The sequence below is a fragment of the Nelumbo nucifera genome, chromosome 7, assembly GCF_055504915.1.
Source record: "Nelumbo nucifera cultivar China Antique chromosome 7, China Antique-T2T, whole genome shotgun sequence".
In the NCBI taxonomy this organism is placed as follows: domain Eukaryota; kingdom Viridiplantae; phylum Streptophyta; class Magnoliopsida; order Proteales; family Nelumbonaceae; genus Nelumbo; species Nelumbo nucifera.
In genome coordinates, this window is record NC_142655.1 from 15,716,403 (window position 1) to 15,733,005 (window position 16,603).

Sequence of the window (16,603 nt, forward strand, 5' to 3'; positions counted from 1 at the left end):
TTGGACTGGGTTAATCCATCCCAACTTGTACTGCCTCTATTGACCGCATGGTTACCATAGTGGATCCAAGAATGATCCTAGAAGGCGGCCATTGGCCCCCCAATAGACCAGAAGATAGCAAAGGTGCCAGCTACAGAGAGACCAGAAGATTGTCCTATTTTATGGTCATGATCCTTGTCTAGATCTATTAGCATTTGAGATAAAAAAAAAAAAACGAATGAGGTTCTAAAATTTACACTCGTTTGATTGCTTTTTTTTTTAGAATGAAATTCTGTGCATTTTTTGGCAGCTGGATCTTACAATATCTACTCTAAAATAAGTTACATGAAGTTTGATACCATGTTGGATGAAAATGTTTTCAGCAAATTTCACTCACACTAGATACCTTAGGCATTCTTTTTCAATCTAGTAGGTTATGTGTGCCTCAGACATGCCCACTGTGAAGAGAGTGAACCCATTGACACTCAGCAAGAATTCAAGGCCTATCAGTTTTTTTAAGAAAGGGGGTAGTTGAAAGGATCAAATTACATTCTAATGCCATCACTTTGTTTCAGCCTACCTCAACTTGGCTCTCTTTTAATGCGTCAGTTTTTTATTAGTAAAAATCTGCCCATTACAATTTCCTTATGGAACTTTTTTTTTTTACAAATGCTCAGATTCGACGGTTGTTAGCTCTGAAATTTAACGGAAGGAGAAGAATTTGATATGTTGGGATGAAAATGCTCAACAGTTGTGCATGGAGAAGTTGCTGCAAGGGCAACATTCAGCTTGTCTATGAGATGAAGTTGCAGGCTATTCAACCTGTTGCAAGTTTGTAGCATGGAACTGACTAGTTTCCAAAGACAGAATTCTTCAATTCTTTACAAAATGTGTACAATCGGAGACAATGTTACACTCTTAATATGAATTCCTGTTACAAGTTTTACACTATTACATTGTTAAAATTTACATCTTCCCATCACCAAAACCAAGGAAGCAACCAACATTGTGTTGCTGAAGATTTTACAGCCATGGATGCATTTCAAGTCTGTCTAGTGGGAATATCTTCTGAGGTCAAAGCAACAAGGTACATCTCTAAACCAACTTTGTGCTGCAAGTTGTGGAGGAAGACTACTAGCATTGCCACTGTGAACACAATGAGAATCCGGCTGTAGTTTTCGGTTGATTGGTGAACATCTACCACCCATTTTAAAGATCATCGAGCACTTGAGAGTACATATATGCCTTCATAGGGAAACCAAATCTACATCCAAAGTTGCAGAAAGAAATAAGTAGTATTGGTTTTATCACTTTGTTGATGGTATTCGCACCTGTAGAGATTGCAAGTTGAATTTGGATGGAAGAATGAATGCAGGTTCCCAGATGATCAAAAGGATTTGTGACTCCCAAATACTCCAGATCAGGGGTTTCATTGAACTGCTGTTAAAGAACACCAAGGTCACTCAAATTTTTCAGAAAGGTTTTTCCTATAGGAGAACCTGACTTCACAAATATGGCTGGGTAGCCAACTGGAGCCTCTACAGAGATTTCAGATCCTTGTCTGTCAAATTGTTTTCCTGTCCAAATGTGTTGCCAGGAGCAACTTTCTCCTAATGGGAAATAGACCTTAACCACCTTCTTGCCTTTGTCGAGAACAGGCACCACTAGGATCTCAGTACCAACCAAGAATTGCTGATAAGTCAAACTATGAACACGTTCATCCTTTGCAAAGTGGAGGAACAGATGACGGCAAACAGGCAGTCCTTTCTGAGCAGCTTCCTGAGTTGAAAAAAAAAAGAAAAGAGAACCCAATAACAGAGGGTATGTCAGATCCTCCATTAAGGATAATTCTGGGGTTATATTAGCTTTGACACAAATTTGGCTTTGAAGCGAAACAGAAATGGGCATTGAAAAATTCTGGACACCACCTTGACAAGTTGAATCCTGTAGAATTTCCAAGCCTTGTACACTTTGGCAAAGCGTGCAAAATGTGACAAGGTGTGAGTATTTGAGTAGAATTGCCTATTGGAAGATGGTCTGTTTCCCTGTTTGAGAAAGAAATATGTTTAATATCTTTTGAAATTCGTCAAAATGAAGCAAAATCTCAATTTTGAAGATTTCAAATTCAACTTGTGGGAGTATTTTCTTGTGATATCGAACCTAAATGGTTTCATGGAAATAATTTAAGACATTCATCTTATTTTTCGGAAAATCTTCATTTGTGCACACTAACCTATTTAACCATGATTATGCAATTTAGTATATTGTCCTGTTAAGTTAGACATGACAATTTTTACATACTTCATGGGTTCTGAAAACTGTAGTGAAGGCATTTAGCTCCATCCACCGCAAAAGCAACTCTTCACTCCTCTGATACTTAATAATAGGTACTGCACAGTAGCCTCCAATATCACTATGATTAAGGGCATATCCAGAGAGTCCACTACTAAGCAAGCCTACAACAGCACTCTTGATTCCATCATTAGCCTGCCAGCTTACCATCTGGTCACCTTCCCAAAAGAGCATACTCCATTTAGGACTCTCCCTAAAACCAGCCCTCATGAAGAATACCAAAGTCTCTTCTGTGTCTTTATCCTCTGAAAAGTGAGTAGATTTCCATTCTTCTACAAACTCCCGGTTTATTCTGGCCCATAACTCAGGATATCTGTTATGGGCAGATACAGGATCCTCACCTAATCAACAAGTCCACAATGTTCAATGCTGCTAAATCTTAATTCCCAATGAATTTATGAAATAATAAGTTAAGCTTCATACCTGAATAGAGGGATGCATCTAGTGGAAGGCCTTCACCAAAATCTGCCATCCATCCCCTAACCCCATCATCCACCATCTCCTGTAAGATTTGCTTAAACCAACACGAGGCATCAGGGTGTGTAAGATCCAACATCCCCACATCAAAAGCTGTATTTGGAATCATGTATGTTTCTCCATTCTTGTATTTAACTAAGATGTCCAACTTCTTTGCCTCCTCAAATAAGTTTCTCCTTCTGTTTAATTTAGTATAAACCTGTAACAGTAAATGATTGGCATACAATCACAAACTCACCATTTCAAAACCGTTAGATCACTCGAGTATCAAAAGAGGGGCAAAATATTTACAGGAGCTAGACAAGGATTGCAGTAAGTCATCACTTTAATATCCTCTGAACCTAGATCTTTCACTAGTTGTTGCCATCCCCTGTATTGATCTGTATCAACTTCCCAGTTCCACCAGAGCTGAGATCCAATTACTGTCTTCCTCTGCCCCACCCAATCCTACACGAGATCGGCCGCAAGATGACACAATTTTAGAGTACAGATTCACTTATGCATATTAACCTGTATGTAGGTTAGAAGACTACCTGCAACCAGAATGCCGAAATGGGGACATCATAATCCTTTAGTTTGTCCCAAACATGGCAAACTGCCTCTGTCCCACCTTGCATTCCAACCACAGCTCCCGAGATGATCCAGTTTGGAAGTTCAGGAGGTCTCCCTATAGTCTCTGTGAACTTTTCGATCAGGTCAGTGGGTGAATTCCCATTGAGTAGTCTACCTTGCAAGGAATCACCATGTGTCTGAAAGAGATAACAAAACAAACAGACTATGTGAGACTAGAATTCCCTAGAGAACATGATAAGATATATTAACTTCAAAAAATTACCTTTATCTGGACTCTATCCAGTCTAGTTAGATCAAAAACGGAGTAGCTATATCCTTCTAAGTAAAGGGACTTCATCTTTGACGTAATATAGAATGGGGAAGGTGCATAAGTCGTACTCCAGTCACCTCCAGCTCTTGAAAAAATAGAAGGATACATTTAAACAAAAATAAAATAAAATTAATTGATCGAGAACTAGGGTTCCATTGAGCATACCTGTAGCTAACCAGATTAGCTGCAAGAGTAACGGGTTGATCTCCTCTTCCAATCCCCTGCTCTTGAACAAAAATGGGTACTCTTCTACCTTTAAACTCCATGTAAGAGAACTGCTCCCCGAAACCATAGAACTTCTCATCTCTGTCACTTGCATAAGTCATAAAAACTCTGTTGAACTCTGGGAATTCTCGAGCCTTCTCGTCTTCTGTTTCATCCTCTGAACGAATTACTGCAATGAAACCTCTTGGTCTTGAAAGGGACCAAAACCACTCGAGACGTTTTCTAAGACGGCCCAACCTCCACCTGAAACCCTTCAAGCCTCTTGGAACTTTTGTCGAGGCTCTTGGGTGCAATTGGAAATTGGGTTTTCCAAATTTCACTTCGAACCCAATTTGATCACTGTTTTTCTGATCAAACAAAACCCAATACCTTGCAGCGGAAATGGAATGCCCCTCCATCTCCAAATCTACAGCTCCATGAATTATGAGTTTCTCTAACTGAAACTGCTCTTGCTGCTTCTTTTTCTTCTTTTGACAGAAAACCCAACCAGTTATGAGCAAAGCAGGGAAATGGGTGTCCTTGAAATCTGGTTTCTTGTCCATTGACCAAAACCCAAATGGAGAATCATGGTAATTATCGTCAGCGAATTCAGATTGGTTTACCACCCTTATCTCATCAATATATTGATGGTTACAGATCAAATGAGCATTTGTATCTTTTATAACAAACGAACCTCTACTTTCCTCCGCCTCTGTGTCTGCAATTGCTGCAGAAACAAAGGCTTGTCCAGGGACGGTAGACCAGATGGACCTGGTGGGTTGAGAGTGGTGAGATATAGACAGATAACCGCCATGAATTGAGCTCCAACTAAGCCAGAAATCCTTGCCAACCCGGAAGATCTGTTCTGCAGGGAGTGCTCGATGATTGAAGAACAGACTTCCATGGATGAGAGGAAAAGTTTTGGGTGGACGTGGGAAAGGGTTGTTGAGGCGTTTGTGATGCTTTTTGGTGATTTTCAGGCTTGCCATGTTTGAACTGAGAAATGTCTGACGGTTTGATCCATGGAATCTTATTTATAGATTCAAGATCAAGACTATCCTTCCGAGTTCTGACTGTCAGTATTCCCTAGATTCTCAACACCCTACGTTAATTATCCAGTGCATCTTGACCTCAGTGAAAGGTGCATCAGAGACAGCAGGATTGGAAAAACGTAAATGTGGGTCCATGATAGATTCCAATCCAAATGTTCAAGAGGACAGTCTCACAGTAAAACAAAATGAAGTTAGCCTAAAATGATCATCTCTTAACAAGCTGATTTCGAGAAGGGCGTCTGTGAATTGGGTCGGGTACTCGGGTTGGGTTGGGAATTTATTATTGGAATTTCAATGGTCCCCAACCCAAAAAAAAATCTGCCAGCCCGCTGATTGACAGATTGTAGTAATAGGCTAATCTGGTTTTCAATTTTTCATCAAATAAAAAAAAACGTTGGCCGTCCGATTAGGGGATTATTAAAAGGAGGCTGCCTATATGGGCCCGGGATACATATGCCAATGATACAATCCATTTTATAATAATGTTTTTATCAGATTTAAATCAATTTTTAACCCTATCACTGACTTAAAATCGATCCCGATCCTACGGTCCAGATCAGTTCACGGAAGCAAATCTAGGAGAGGGATCAGTTTGATGTATTAATCACAGATTCAGTGGTGGATCACAATTCACAATCACATCGTAAAAAGTTGCCACTTGCAGCAGGTCAACAGTAGAAGCCCGTTTTTGACACCACACATTTTAGCAAAAATGGAATGTTTGGAAGTTGATTGCGTGTTGACTAGGTTATTGCTTTTATAAGCATAATAGCATGCTAATCTCCGCGTCTCACACCTGATATTGTATTGTAGGGTTGCTAAATGGATCGAATCGGATCGGATATAGCTACATCTTAATTGATTCGTTTATTTATTCCAATTCGAATGGCATCAGATTTATTTCAATTTTGCATTGAAATACGAGAATTAATGGTATAAACAAAATTAAATAAAGGTTATATTGTATTACTAAAATGAATTAAAAATGATTTAATATTATATTTTATGAATAAATTAATTGAAAAAATGATTATATTTAAAAAACTTGTGACCAATTAACTAGTTTCATTATCATAACCATGATAACCAATCAGGTGGTATTTATTATAATTCATAAAGCTATTCCAGTACCATGTCTTTATGGCATAATAAATTTTTCCTTAGGTTTTGTTTGGTTTGTGGGAAGATTTGGGTGGAATGGAAAAAGATGGAATGAAAAAGTATAAAAATTTACACTACCATTGTCTAGTTTTATATATGAAAAAATAATGGGAAAAACAGCCGGAGACAGTAGTTCGGACTAACAGGTAGCATTGTTCATCATCTCCCTCTATCTTCTTCTCCATTCATTAGTCCTCTATCGAACGTCTCTATCGACGGTAAAGAAAGAAATACATCAGAATACCAGAACCCTAAATGAAACAGCGAGAGAGAGGCTTGAACTAACATGGGCGCAAATTTAACAAATTTGGAGTATTTTTGTCAAGTTCAAATTTAAAAAAAAAATAGAGATATTAATTATAATTAGGTCTTGTTGGGTCAAATCCAGTAGTCCCAATTGATAATTTGTCGCTGGGCTTACCTTATTTGGACCAAACCCGACCCATTGAAAGCACTAGATATACAATTGACTAATTGATACCGGATGTAGGCATAGAAAAGAGCATTTGGCAATGTTATAACTTTTTCTAGTAGTCATCAATAGAAGTAAATGTCCACTATATCTCGAAAAGCTATAACCTTTTTTAGGAGGCTGTGAATTCATTGATAGTTGAAGCAAAACTCGGGTTGATTACTATAACCTCAAATATTCAACTAGTTTGTCTTTATAAACACCCTCGCCATATATAACAGTTAAATAACAAATATTTTAATGATGTGAATCATGTGATCCATGTTAATGCTTGTAAAGAATAGTTGTCTAAATATTTTTAATCTTTATATATTTGGTTTTTTTCTCGTGTTTGTGACATGCATGAATCCCCCAAAGTCAGTGGTAGCAGCAAAATGAATCAGCGTCTTTATTAGAACAAACTAGTTAATGTACCAGTTAAGCCAATTCTCTATGGGTCTGAATGTAGTAGGCATGTTAGGAAAGTACATTAAGTAAGCACCTAATAGCTGTGTGACACCTATCTTAGCTATTAGGTGCCTTATGTCCAAACGTTTTTGTTCTGTTAGATGTTTATCTATTATTTTATTATTTGTGTAAAAAAAATAAAAAAGGAAAACCTATTCTAGTTAATGTGCCTTTCTCTTCATCTCCAACCTTCTGCCGTTTAGGGTTCTCCCACCTCTGGACCTTCAGCCGTTGCAACTGGTTGGTTGGGGCAGCAGTTCTTGAAGCCCTCACTTGAGATTTCATCTCAAGAAACCCATTCATTCAATCTCTAGCCATCGTATTCTTCATTCACAGATTCTGAACTTCTGCTACGGGCATTGCTTTTTAGGGTGCAAAAGGGCAAGAGAATTACACGATTATCATAAATTTGTAACTAGAAATAGAGGTGTAAAGTGGGCACGGCACGACCCATGGGCGGCTCGTGCAAAGTGCGGGCCGTGTTGCCTCCCTGGTGAAAATTTTGGGGGTCGGCCCGACACAACCCATGGCCTGGGCTTGTGTGGGCCCGTGTCGTGCCACAAGCCAAGCTGGCCCGTGGGCCGAGCCTTGGGCCAGGTCGGGCGTGCATCAGGCCAAAGCTATTTATTTAAAAGAATGACGAAAAACTTAAAATTTTAATTTTATATGAATTTTGTGTATAAAATTGCTTATATATGCAATAAGCCAATAATTAAATAAATTAATATAATAAAATTAAAGAAAAATATTTATTTTATTAATACATTATATACTTATATATTATTATATAGTTATAACTTATATAATATTAGATAACTATATATAAAATATATATTTGGGTTGTGCCGGCCCGCTGGCCACGGGCAGCATGACCCGCTCGGTCGTGCCGGCCTGTGGACCTAAAACCCTAGGCCCAGCACGACCCACATGGTCGTGTTAGGCTGTGAGCGGCATGGCCCGATTTACACCTCTAAGTAGAAACACTTGTATTAACTCTATCAATTCGTTAGAATAGTTTATGCATATTCCTAGAAAATTGATTCATGTCTTTTTGTTAGAATTAATTATGTCTTTTTTGATTCATAGTTGCAACGGCTGAAGGTCCAGAGGTGGGAGAAGTTCAGAACCCACGAATGAAGAATATGATGGCTAGAGATGAAATCACAGGTGAGAGCTTCAAGAATTGCTGCCCCAACCAACCAGTTGCAACGGTTGAAGGTCTAGAGGTGGAAGAACCCTAAACGACAGAAGGTTGGAGATGGAGAGAAAGGCGCATTAATTAGGATAGGTTTTTCTTTTTTTTTACACAAATAATAAAATAATAGATAAACACCTAACAGAACAAAAACGTTTGGACGTAAGACACCTAATAGCTGGGGTAGGTATCACACAGCTATTAGGTACTTACTTAATGTGCTTTCCTAACATGCCTACTACATCAGGGTATTAATTATCATCCCTTGCAATATGGTAGTTGAATTTTCATTCTCTTTACAACATTCTAATTGCTATTAAAATGACGAATAGCATGAAAAAGACAAATTTAAGCAAAGAGTAATAGCCTATAAAATTGACATGGACAAAGCTTACAATATGCTATAATGGAATTTCATAGAGGAAAATGTAAAGAAATTTGCATTATTCCATGAGAAATGGATTGGACCATGCAGTGCATCACCATAGTGCCTTTGGTGAATGGATCTCCAACAAGCAACTTTATTCCCAGGAGTGGGGATCAGGCAAGGAAAATCAACCATTAGCATCATTCCTCAATTCTTAATGAGGTCTTTCAATCTACCAAAGGGGATAATTGAAAAAATCAACAAGAAGCAAAGAAATTTTCTTTGAGAGAGACATAGTAAAAACAATAAATTTGGTAAAGTGTGCTACTATTTATTATCTAAAATCAAAAGGAGGATGAGGGTGAAGAACATGAAATGGATGAATGAGTCTTGTATAAACAAATTAGGATGGAAAGTTATAATATATATATATATATAGGGCTTGAAAAGGAGTTTTAGAACATAGAAAGCTATTAAAAAGGGTATAGGATGGAAAATTGGAAATAGGGAATCTATTAAGTTCTGAACTGACACTTGGGTTGGAAATAACCCTATCAAAGAAGATAGAAACCATACCAATAAGGAAAAAGAACCATCTTAGAAATTTTATTGAAAATAAAAAATAGAATAAAAGGAAAATTCTACAAGAAGTACCAAAAGAATTATGAAGAAAATGAAAACCATGCCCATCCCTTCAAACTTGAAACATGATGAAATGACATGGATATCCGACACAAAGGAAAATTTACAGTAAAATCAACATATGATTTACAAGCAGGGAATGGAGACACTAAAAGAAACTCTACAATACTAGATACTTGGGAACCAAAATGCCCACCAAAAATTAATTATTTTGTATACCTAGTGTCAAACAAAAAGTTAATGATGATAGATAGGCTCAAAAGGTGGGGCATAAGTCAAGACTCGAGATGTCCCTCATGTGACGAAGAAGAGAGTTTAAAACATATTTTTTTATTGCCCAATGACAAAACTAGTTAGAGTGGGGATGATTATTGAAAATTTAACCTAATGGAGAATGAGGAAATTCAAAAATGGTGAAAGAGAACTTTTAAATCTAATAGCGATGATAAAAAGTTGGTACAACTCTATGGTTTATTTGGAAAATTGGAATAGTAAAATATTTGAAAACAAAATGTACCCACCTCAAATAATTATAGAGAAAGCAAAAACCTTATGTACAAAATATTTTCATATATACCACTACTGGGCCTCACAACAATTACCCCTATGATAAAACCACACAATATCTGAAATAGCATTCAAGAAAATAATAACAATAAAAATAATGAAATCCAAGCAATGACAAATAAAAGCAAGTACCACTAAGAATACAAAATTCTACGTGGTTTGACCTTACCGTGCGCCTATGTCTATAGGAGAGACAAAAATTGTTTTTTACTATAAAACAAAATGAATGAAAAACAGTATAGGTACCTTGTGGCTTGTAACCCAAATCAACCCTTTAACCCTTGTACACCCATTCTCCCTTTCCTCTCTCAACCCGAAAAACAAAAACAAGAAAAAATCTCTATTATTACAACAAGAAAAAAAAAAGTAAACTTCTTTCTCACTTATCTAAAAACCTTAACCCTATATATAAAAGAAACCTTTTATATAAAACCCTCTTTAACCTAAAAAAAGACCACATCAACCGTTAGATTAAAAACAATCTAACGGATGAAAAATAAGACACAACCCTAACAATCATGAACTGAAAAACTCCTCATAACACATCGAATGACTAATTAAAGTTAATTTTGATGCATCGAAGATTTAGGAAGGTAGATTGCTTTTCACCTAAGTAGAGTTCGTAGAACTATAGGTGTGTGTGCAATAAATGAAGCAGAGGCTTAGGCAACTTTCGAAGCTCATGTGATAACAACAAAGTTTAGAAGGAAAAAGATTATCATCAAATGAGACTCAAAATTGATGAACAGTCTACAAGGCTACATAGAGCCCACGTGGAATGTTGCCTAATAATTAGCGAATGCTATCAAGCATGCAACATGTTCAAGTTGGAACATGCACGTACTAAGAGAAGCTAGTTACGCGACAAACTGGTTGGAAAACTTTGGTCATACAAATCAAAACTCAACTTCACATTTAAAATGTAATGATCTAGAATACATCTATTTTTTCTGATGCATAGGGAAGAACTACCCTATACGGTTTGTAAAGATTTTCCCTAACCAATAAAAAATGCTTTGTGTAAGTACACTCTATAAGTGAGGACCCGTGCATAAGTAAAAAGTAAAGGTATAAATTAACATTATATAATCAAATTTAACTTTTATGACGTTTACTAAAACTAAGGAAATATCTGCTTTGTATAACATAGATATGGAGAGTCATAGTGGAAAATATGGAGGAACAAAATTTCTTTTTCATGACCTACTGATGGGTCACCAAATCTTTTAACTAATTCAACTTTTTTTTGGCAGAGGCAAGCACTTCGATTGTGATAACTAAACCAAATTTTCTAGTTGAGTAACGGGACAACCAGTCCAACCAATTGATTCAACCATATGTTAGAAACATTGTTTATTTGTTATTGGGATTGACATTCTCACCATTTTCCCTTTTGTAACTAGACAATGGAACATGAAAATTTTATGCCCAATTTTCCTTTCTCGTTCCATTCCATTCCATAAAAATCTTCCCACAAACCAAACATAGTCCTAGGGTTCTTATTAGAAATGCTCTATAATTTTTCATTATTTCCTAGAGTATATATACATGAGCTCAAACCATAACTATATTTATTTTTAAGTCTTCTAGGATGTGTTTGGGTTTGTTTTGATGCACAAACCAATCTTACCAAAGTCTACTCAGTTTTCTAATGAGCTAGCCATGTAAGAGCTCTTGGGTTCACCTGTGTCCCTTGTCTCCCTAACATTTTTTTAATTTGGGCAAGATCTAGTCCAAAATCATTCCTCATTAGATTGGCATCTTGTCCTAATCCTAGTCTAAATGGGGATGTTGATATGCTAGGCTCAATATGGATTTGCATTAACCCAACCCCAATCCTAAAGCACCTACTATTGATGTCAAACCGATTTGATTTAATGAACATAAACCTACCTTTCTTCACCAAAAGTACCACTATGTTTCATTGATTACATTAGTAGGAAGGTATCTATCTATCTATTTGGACTAAATTGTTAAAATCTAGATATTTGGCTAACAATGAATGATATGTGATGTAGGGGTATCTGGCCGACCTATAGATCTTGACATGTGGCGACAACCGAATGCATCCTCGCCATCTCGCAGATCCTGATGGGTAGCATCAATTGAACGTATCCTGACCACCCATCACCAACCACTGCCAACTGCCACTACCTACTCCCAGCTACACCTCCTCTTAGGCAACTTTGACTATAAAAAGGGAGTCCCACATTGAGGTAAAATTTCTGTGGAACTCAAGTTCTAAGTCTCCTCTCTTGTTTGGTCTGACCCTTCATAGCCCTTTGCTAACTTGACCGTTGGAGTCTTCGCCCCTGGGATAACTCTCAGGGCCTCTGGCATCTTCTTTCTTTCACTCAGTAGGTTGGACCCATTGGCCTCGAATTCTAGAAATTATGTTGTTGCCCTCGGCTCCATGTTTGGCAGCAACAATTGGCGCCGTTTGTGGGAACGTCTTCAAAATTTCCTTAAGAAAAAAAAAACCTAATTTAATCAATTGGTGTCCCTGAAATTGCTAACAAGAAAGACCCCATCCCTGACATCCGGAACTTAGTCATGACCGACTAGTTCGAGCTAGTCTTGAACAGGCTAGACAACCTGGCCCAATGATTGGATAGTATAGGGCATTCGATAGGAAGCCACCCACAGGGTGGCGGCCCCGTCAGAATCCATGGACAACACAGTGAGCGATCTGCTTGTACTCCGCTAAGCCAGTGCTTGGGTGGCCGAGAGAGAGCTGACCCCTCGGAGTCAAACAGTAGCAACCGACGGGCTGGCAAGCCCCACTCCAAGACCCCTTGACTCCCCAACCGAGGGGTTGACCCCGTGGGGTCCCACACCGAGTACAAGAATCTCAATCATCAACACCACCACGTGGTGACTAGTTGGGACGATAGCAAGCGCTCGGGCCACTATAGTCCCCCTCCAAGGGCGGGAGGCCGACGCCATGCCTCTCCCCACTAGTTTTCGACCTTTGCGACCTCCTCAACGATTGTTGTTCCCGCAAGGCTCAAGGTGTGCTGGCACCCAAGCACTTTGGGAATGGGGCCAGCCCGTCCTACGTTAGAAAGAACTAAGACCATGTGATAACTTTGTATTTTGATGCCTTAAGGGCATCATTTTAGGAGTATTTTAGACCTTAGACTGACTAATATGTACCCTTTTTTTGGTTAAATTCAATGTTGTAGCCTCTTAGGGTCCCCGTGCAAATTCTAGGTAAATTTGGAAAATTTATAGAGTTTTCTATAGATTTTGGGAAGCTGGTGAGAATTCCAGGTGAGAGAGGGGGTGTTTCTGTGAAAAACAGAGCACAAGAGGGCGCCTTCTATCTGTTAAACCCAGAAAGGCACCCCTTCTACTGTATTAGCGTACTCCCCTCTCCTTAGCAAACCCTAAGGCGCCTCCCCACTCATTCTTCTCACCCTAACAAACCCTAGCCATCCCTAACTGCTAAATCTTCACCTTTCACTCCTCCCTAACATCTAATCTCAACCATCCAAGCCTTAGCAACCTCTCATGCCCTTAGATCTTCACCTTGCAATCTCCACCCTCCATTTTAGGGCGCCATCTCTTTAGCATTCTAACCCTAGGGCACCACCTAACTCCTAATCCCCACCATTCAGCCTTTAGCCACTAGATCTCAGCCCTCTATTCACTCTTTATCTTAGCCACTCACCCTAGGGCGCCACCCACTCCTTTTAATCTCCACCTTTCAACCCTAGGCGCCCAAATCACTATCATTCAATCCTAGGAGCTTAAATCCCAACCCTCCATACTTATAGGCGCCCTCTCCTTTTCACTCTAACAATAGGATCCCTCTTGTTTAAACCTAACCCTCCATTCCTAAACCCTAGGGGCGCCCATTTTTCTGCATGAACCCACTAGCCGCCCCTCTCTTTCTCTCTAATCCCAGTTTTGTCCACCATTCTCTATAAAAAGGACCCCAAGGGCCCTAGAGAAGGGGTTGGTTAGCCCAACTCACAAGGCCAAGGCTTTTTGAGGGGTTCAAGGGTTATAGGAAGAAGGACGCCCAGTCGCCCAGTTCTTGTCAAGAGGGGTTCCTGCTTGCAGTTTGTCCAACCTACAATTGCCGCCACTAGAGCTGATCCACCATTTTTATTTTGTTTTATTTTATTTCTTTTTGTTATTCAGTTTTTCTAGCAATTTAATTTATGTAATTTTCGATTTTGGTTTGATTTAATTTATGTTTTTCTTTGTCTTTTGCATATCTGAATTTGCCTGGTTCAAGGCTAAGGTGTCACGAGGGGTTCGAGGGCTGAACGGAGGACGAATGGCTTGCAGTTTGTCTTCCCAGAAAGCTACCGCCACTGGATCCAAATTTCAACATATTTTTATTTATTTTCTTGCTAATTTCAGTTTTATTTAATTTCTTGTCTTTTTCAATTTTGAATATTTAATTTTAGATTTAATAAATTTTATTTTCTTATTTTATGCAAATCCCAAATATGTTTTCTTTTTCTTATTTGTCCGGAACAAAATAATAAATTTTAACCTTGCTTCCCTGAGGATTCAACCCCTTCCTCACCACTAAACTACGTTCTTTATTTAGTTTTGAGGATTGGAAAAATATAAATTATTAAACTGGTGTCCCAGGTGTTTGACGACGCATCCCGGGAGCACCATCATGCTGAAGCGACAGTGCCATACATTGACCAGCGCGCACATGGATACTCCGACACCCTTATGTGTCGAGCCTTCCAAGCCACATTCAAGGGAGTAGCACCGATGGTTCTCCATACTACCTCCACACTCCATTGGTTTTTGTGAATAGTTTGCAGACCTCTTCCCAAGTTAATTTATGAGCAGTCAACGGTGTTAGAAAACCGTCATCTCCTTGATGTCTGTTAAGTAAAAGCACGGGGAGAGCGTTCGAGCATATATGAAAAGGTTCAACTAGGAAGAACTTGAGGTCAAGGACCTTGACCTCTCGGTCTCCATGCACATAGCCATCAGTGGCCTCCAACTTGGATTCCTCAACTAGTCTATTTTCAAGACTCTGCCCAAGACTAAAGCTGAGTTTTTTAAGAAGGTTCAAAAGTATATCACCACTAAAGAGGTCGAAGCCAACAAATGCCTCTAAGAACCGAAAGTCAAGGCCATCCGGGGGCCCAATGACAAGAAGAGGAAGGAAAGGGATGGCCGGGACAATAGTCCCACCATCAAAAGTGGAGAGAAGAAGCCACCGACCCCTTCCTTCAATAAGTACCCACCACTAAACTCCTCCTGAACGCACATACTGATGCAAGTAGGTAATGAGGAATTCATGAAGTGGCAGGTTAAGTTGAAGAGGTACTACAAGTACCACCGTGGCATCGACCATGACACTAAGGACTACTATGAGCTCAAGAATGAGATCGAGTCCCTCATCTACCGCAGGCACTTAAAAGGATTTTGTTGAAAGGCGATGCCCCAACATCATCCTTACAACAGCCACAGTCCAAGCCCCGCAATCATCGACCCGTGGCCGGAGTCACTAAAGTCATAACTGGAGGCTCGACGGGGGGGGCATCTACCTCGTCTTGGAAAGCATACGCCTGACAGTACAACATCCAGAGACAAGCACCAAATAGGCCAATGTCGGAATACCTCATTTCCTTTTCATACGAAGACCTATGGGGGGTGTCTGTGCCCCACGATAACGGGTTGGTGGTGTCAATAACCATCGCCAACTACATGGTGAAAAGGATCCTTGTAGACAACGGCTCCTCAACTGACATCCTGTTCTATGTGACGTTTGAGAAGATGCAATTGACACCGGACCGACTACATCCCATTGACGTGTCACTCGTTGCTTTCTCCGAAGCAGTTGTTAGACCCAAAAGAAAAATAACCCTATCAGTCACCGCGTCTTGTCTTACCACCTCACTATGAAGTTCCCCATGGATCATGGTGTAGGGGTGGTTAGGGGAAACCAGCAAGCTGTTAGACAGTGCTACGTTGCGACGATAAAAGGCAAGAACAAGGAAACCCTACCATTGGAGGGGCTTGACCTTAGGGACAAATCGTCCAACCGAGGCTATCTAGTTGAGGACCTCATCACGGTTCCCTTAGATGAGGCCAAGCTCGAGAAAATAGTACAAGTTGGATCTCGCCTCCCTTAGGACATACTTTCCAAACTAGTAAGCTTTCTTAAAAGCCAATACTGATGTGTTTGCTTGGTCCACTGTTGATATGCCAACAATTGACTCATTGGCCATTACTTACAAGCTAAGCATGGACCCAAGTTGTAAGCTGGTTCGACAAAAGAAGAGGAACTTTGCACCGGAACACTAGAAACCCATCGGAGAGGAGGTGGACAAGATACTCGGTGTCGGCTTGATAAGATAGATCTCAACAAGGCCTGCCCCAAAGATAATTTTCCTTTCCCGAGGATCGATCACCTCCTCGATGCCACCACAAGGTACAAGCTATTGAGTTTCATGGACACTTTCCCCGGATACCACCAAATAAAGATGCATCCGACCGACGAGGAGAAGGCCTTGTTTATCACTGAGTACGACACCTACTACTGCAAGGTGATGCCTTCTGGACTGAAGAACATAGGGGCCACTTACCAAAGATTGGTGAACAATATTTTCAAAGAGCAGATGGGGAGGAACGTCAATGACATGGTTGTGAAGAGTCTTAGGGCTAGCCAGCACACCTCGAACCTCGACATGACATTTGGGGTACTAAGAATGTATAACATGAAGTTAAAACCCACCAAATGCACATTTGGGGTCACCTAGGGAAAATTCTTGGGTTTTGTGGTCACCCAATGAGGCATAGAGGCCAACCTTGAGAAGAT

General features: G+C 39.6%; 1 protein-coding gene across 1 annotated transcript; it reads right to left on the reverse strand.

Moving 5' to 3' along the window:
- Positions 1 to 875: 875 nt before the first annotated feature.
- LOC104607781 (uncharacterized) lies at positions 876 to 4,928 on the reverse strand. Its single transcript, XM_010273475.3, has 8 exons — positions 3,857 to 4,928; positions 3,644 to 3,776; positions 3,342 to 3,557; positions 3,100 to 3,255; positions 2,755 to 3,007; positions 2,281 to 2,672; positions 1,908 to 2,024; positions 876 to 1,758 (listed from the first exon to the last, which is right to left on the reverse strand). The coding sequence occupies exons 1-8, from the start codon at positions 4,882 to 4,884 to the stop codon at positions 1,423 to 1,425; spliced, it is 2,631 nt and encodes an 876-aa protein (XP_010271777.1). The 5' UTR covers positions 4,885 to 4,928; the 3' UTR covers positions 876 to 1,422.
- Between the last annotated feature and the right edge of the window lie 11,675 nt (positions 4,929 to 16,603).

Excerpts from the sequence above, each read along its gene's own strand:
- LOC104607781 (XM_010273475.3), bottom strand. The coding sequence starts at position 4,884 with ATGGCAAGCCTGAAAATCACCAAAAAGCATCACAAACGCCTCAACAAC. Across the intron at positions 3,777-3,856 it reads GCTAATCTGGTTAGCTACAG|AGCTGGAGGTGACTGGAGTA; the intron begins GTATGCTCAATG and ends TATTTTTTCAAG. Across the intron at positions 1,759-1,907 it reads ACAGGATTCAACTTGTCAAG|GAAGCTGCTCAGAAAGGACT; the intron begins GTGGTGTCCAGA and ends TTTTCAACTCAG.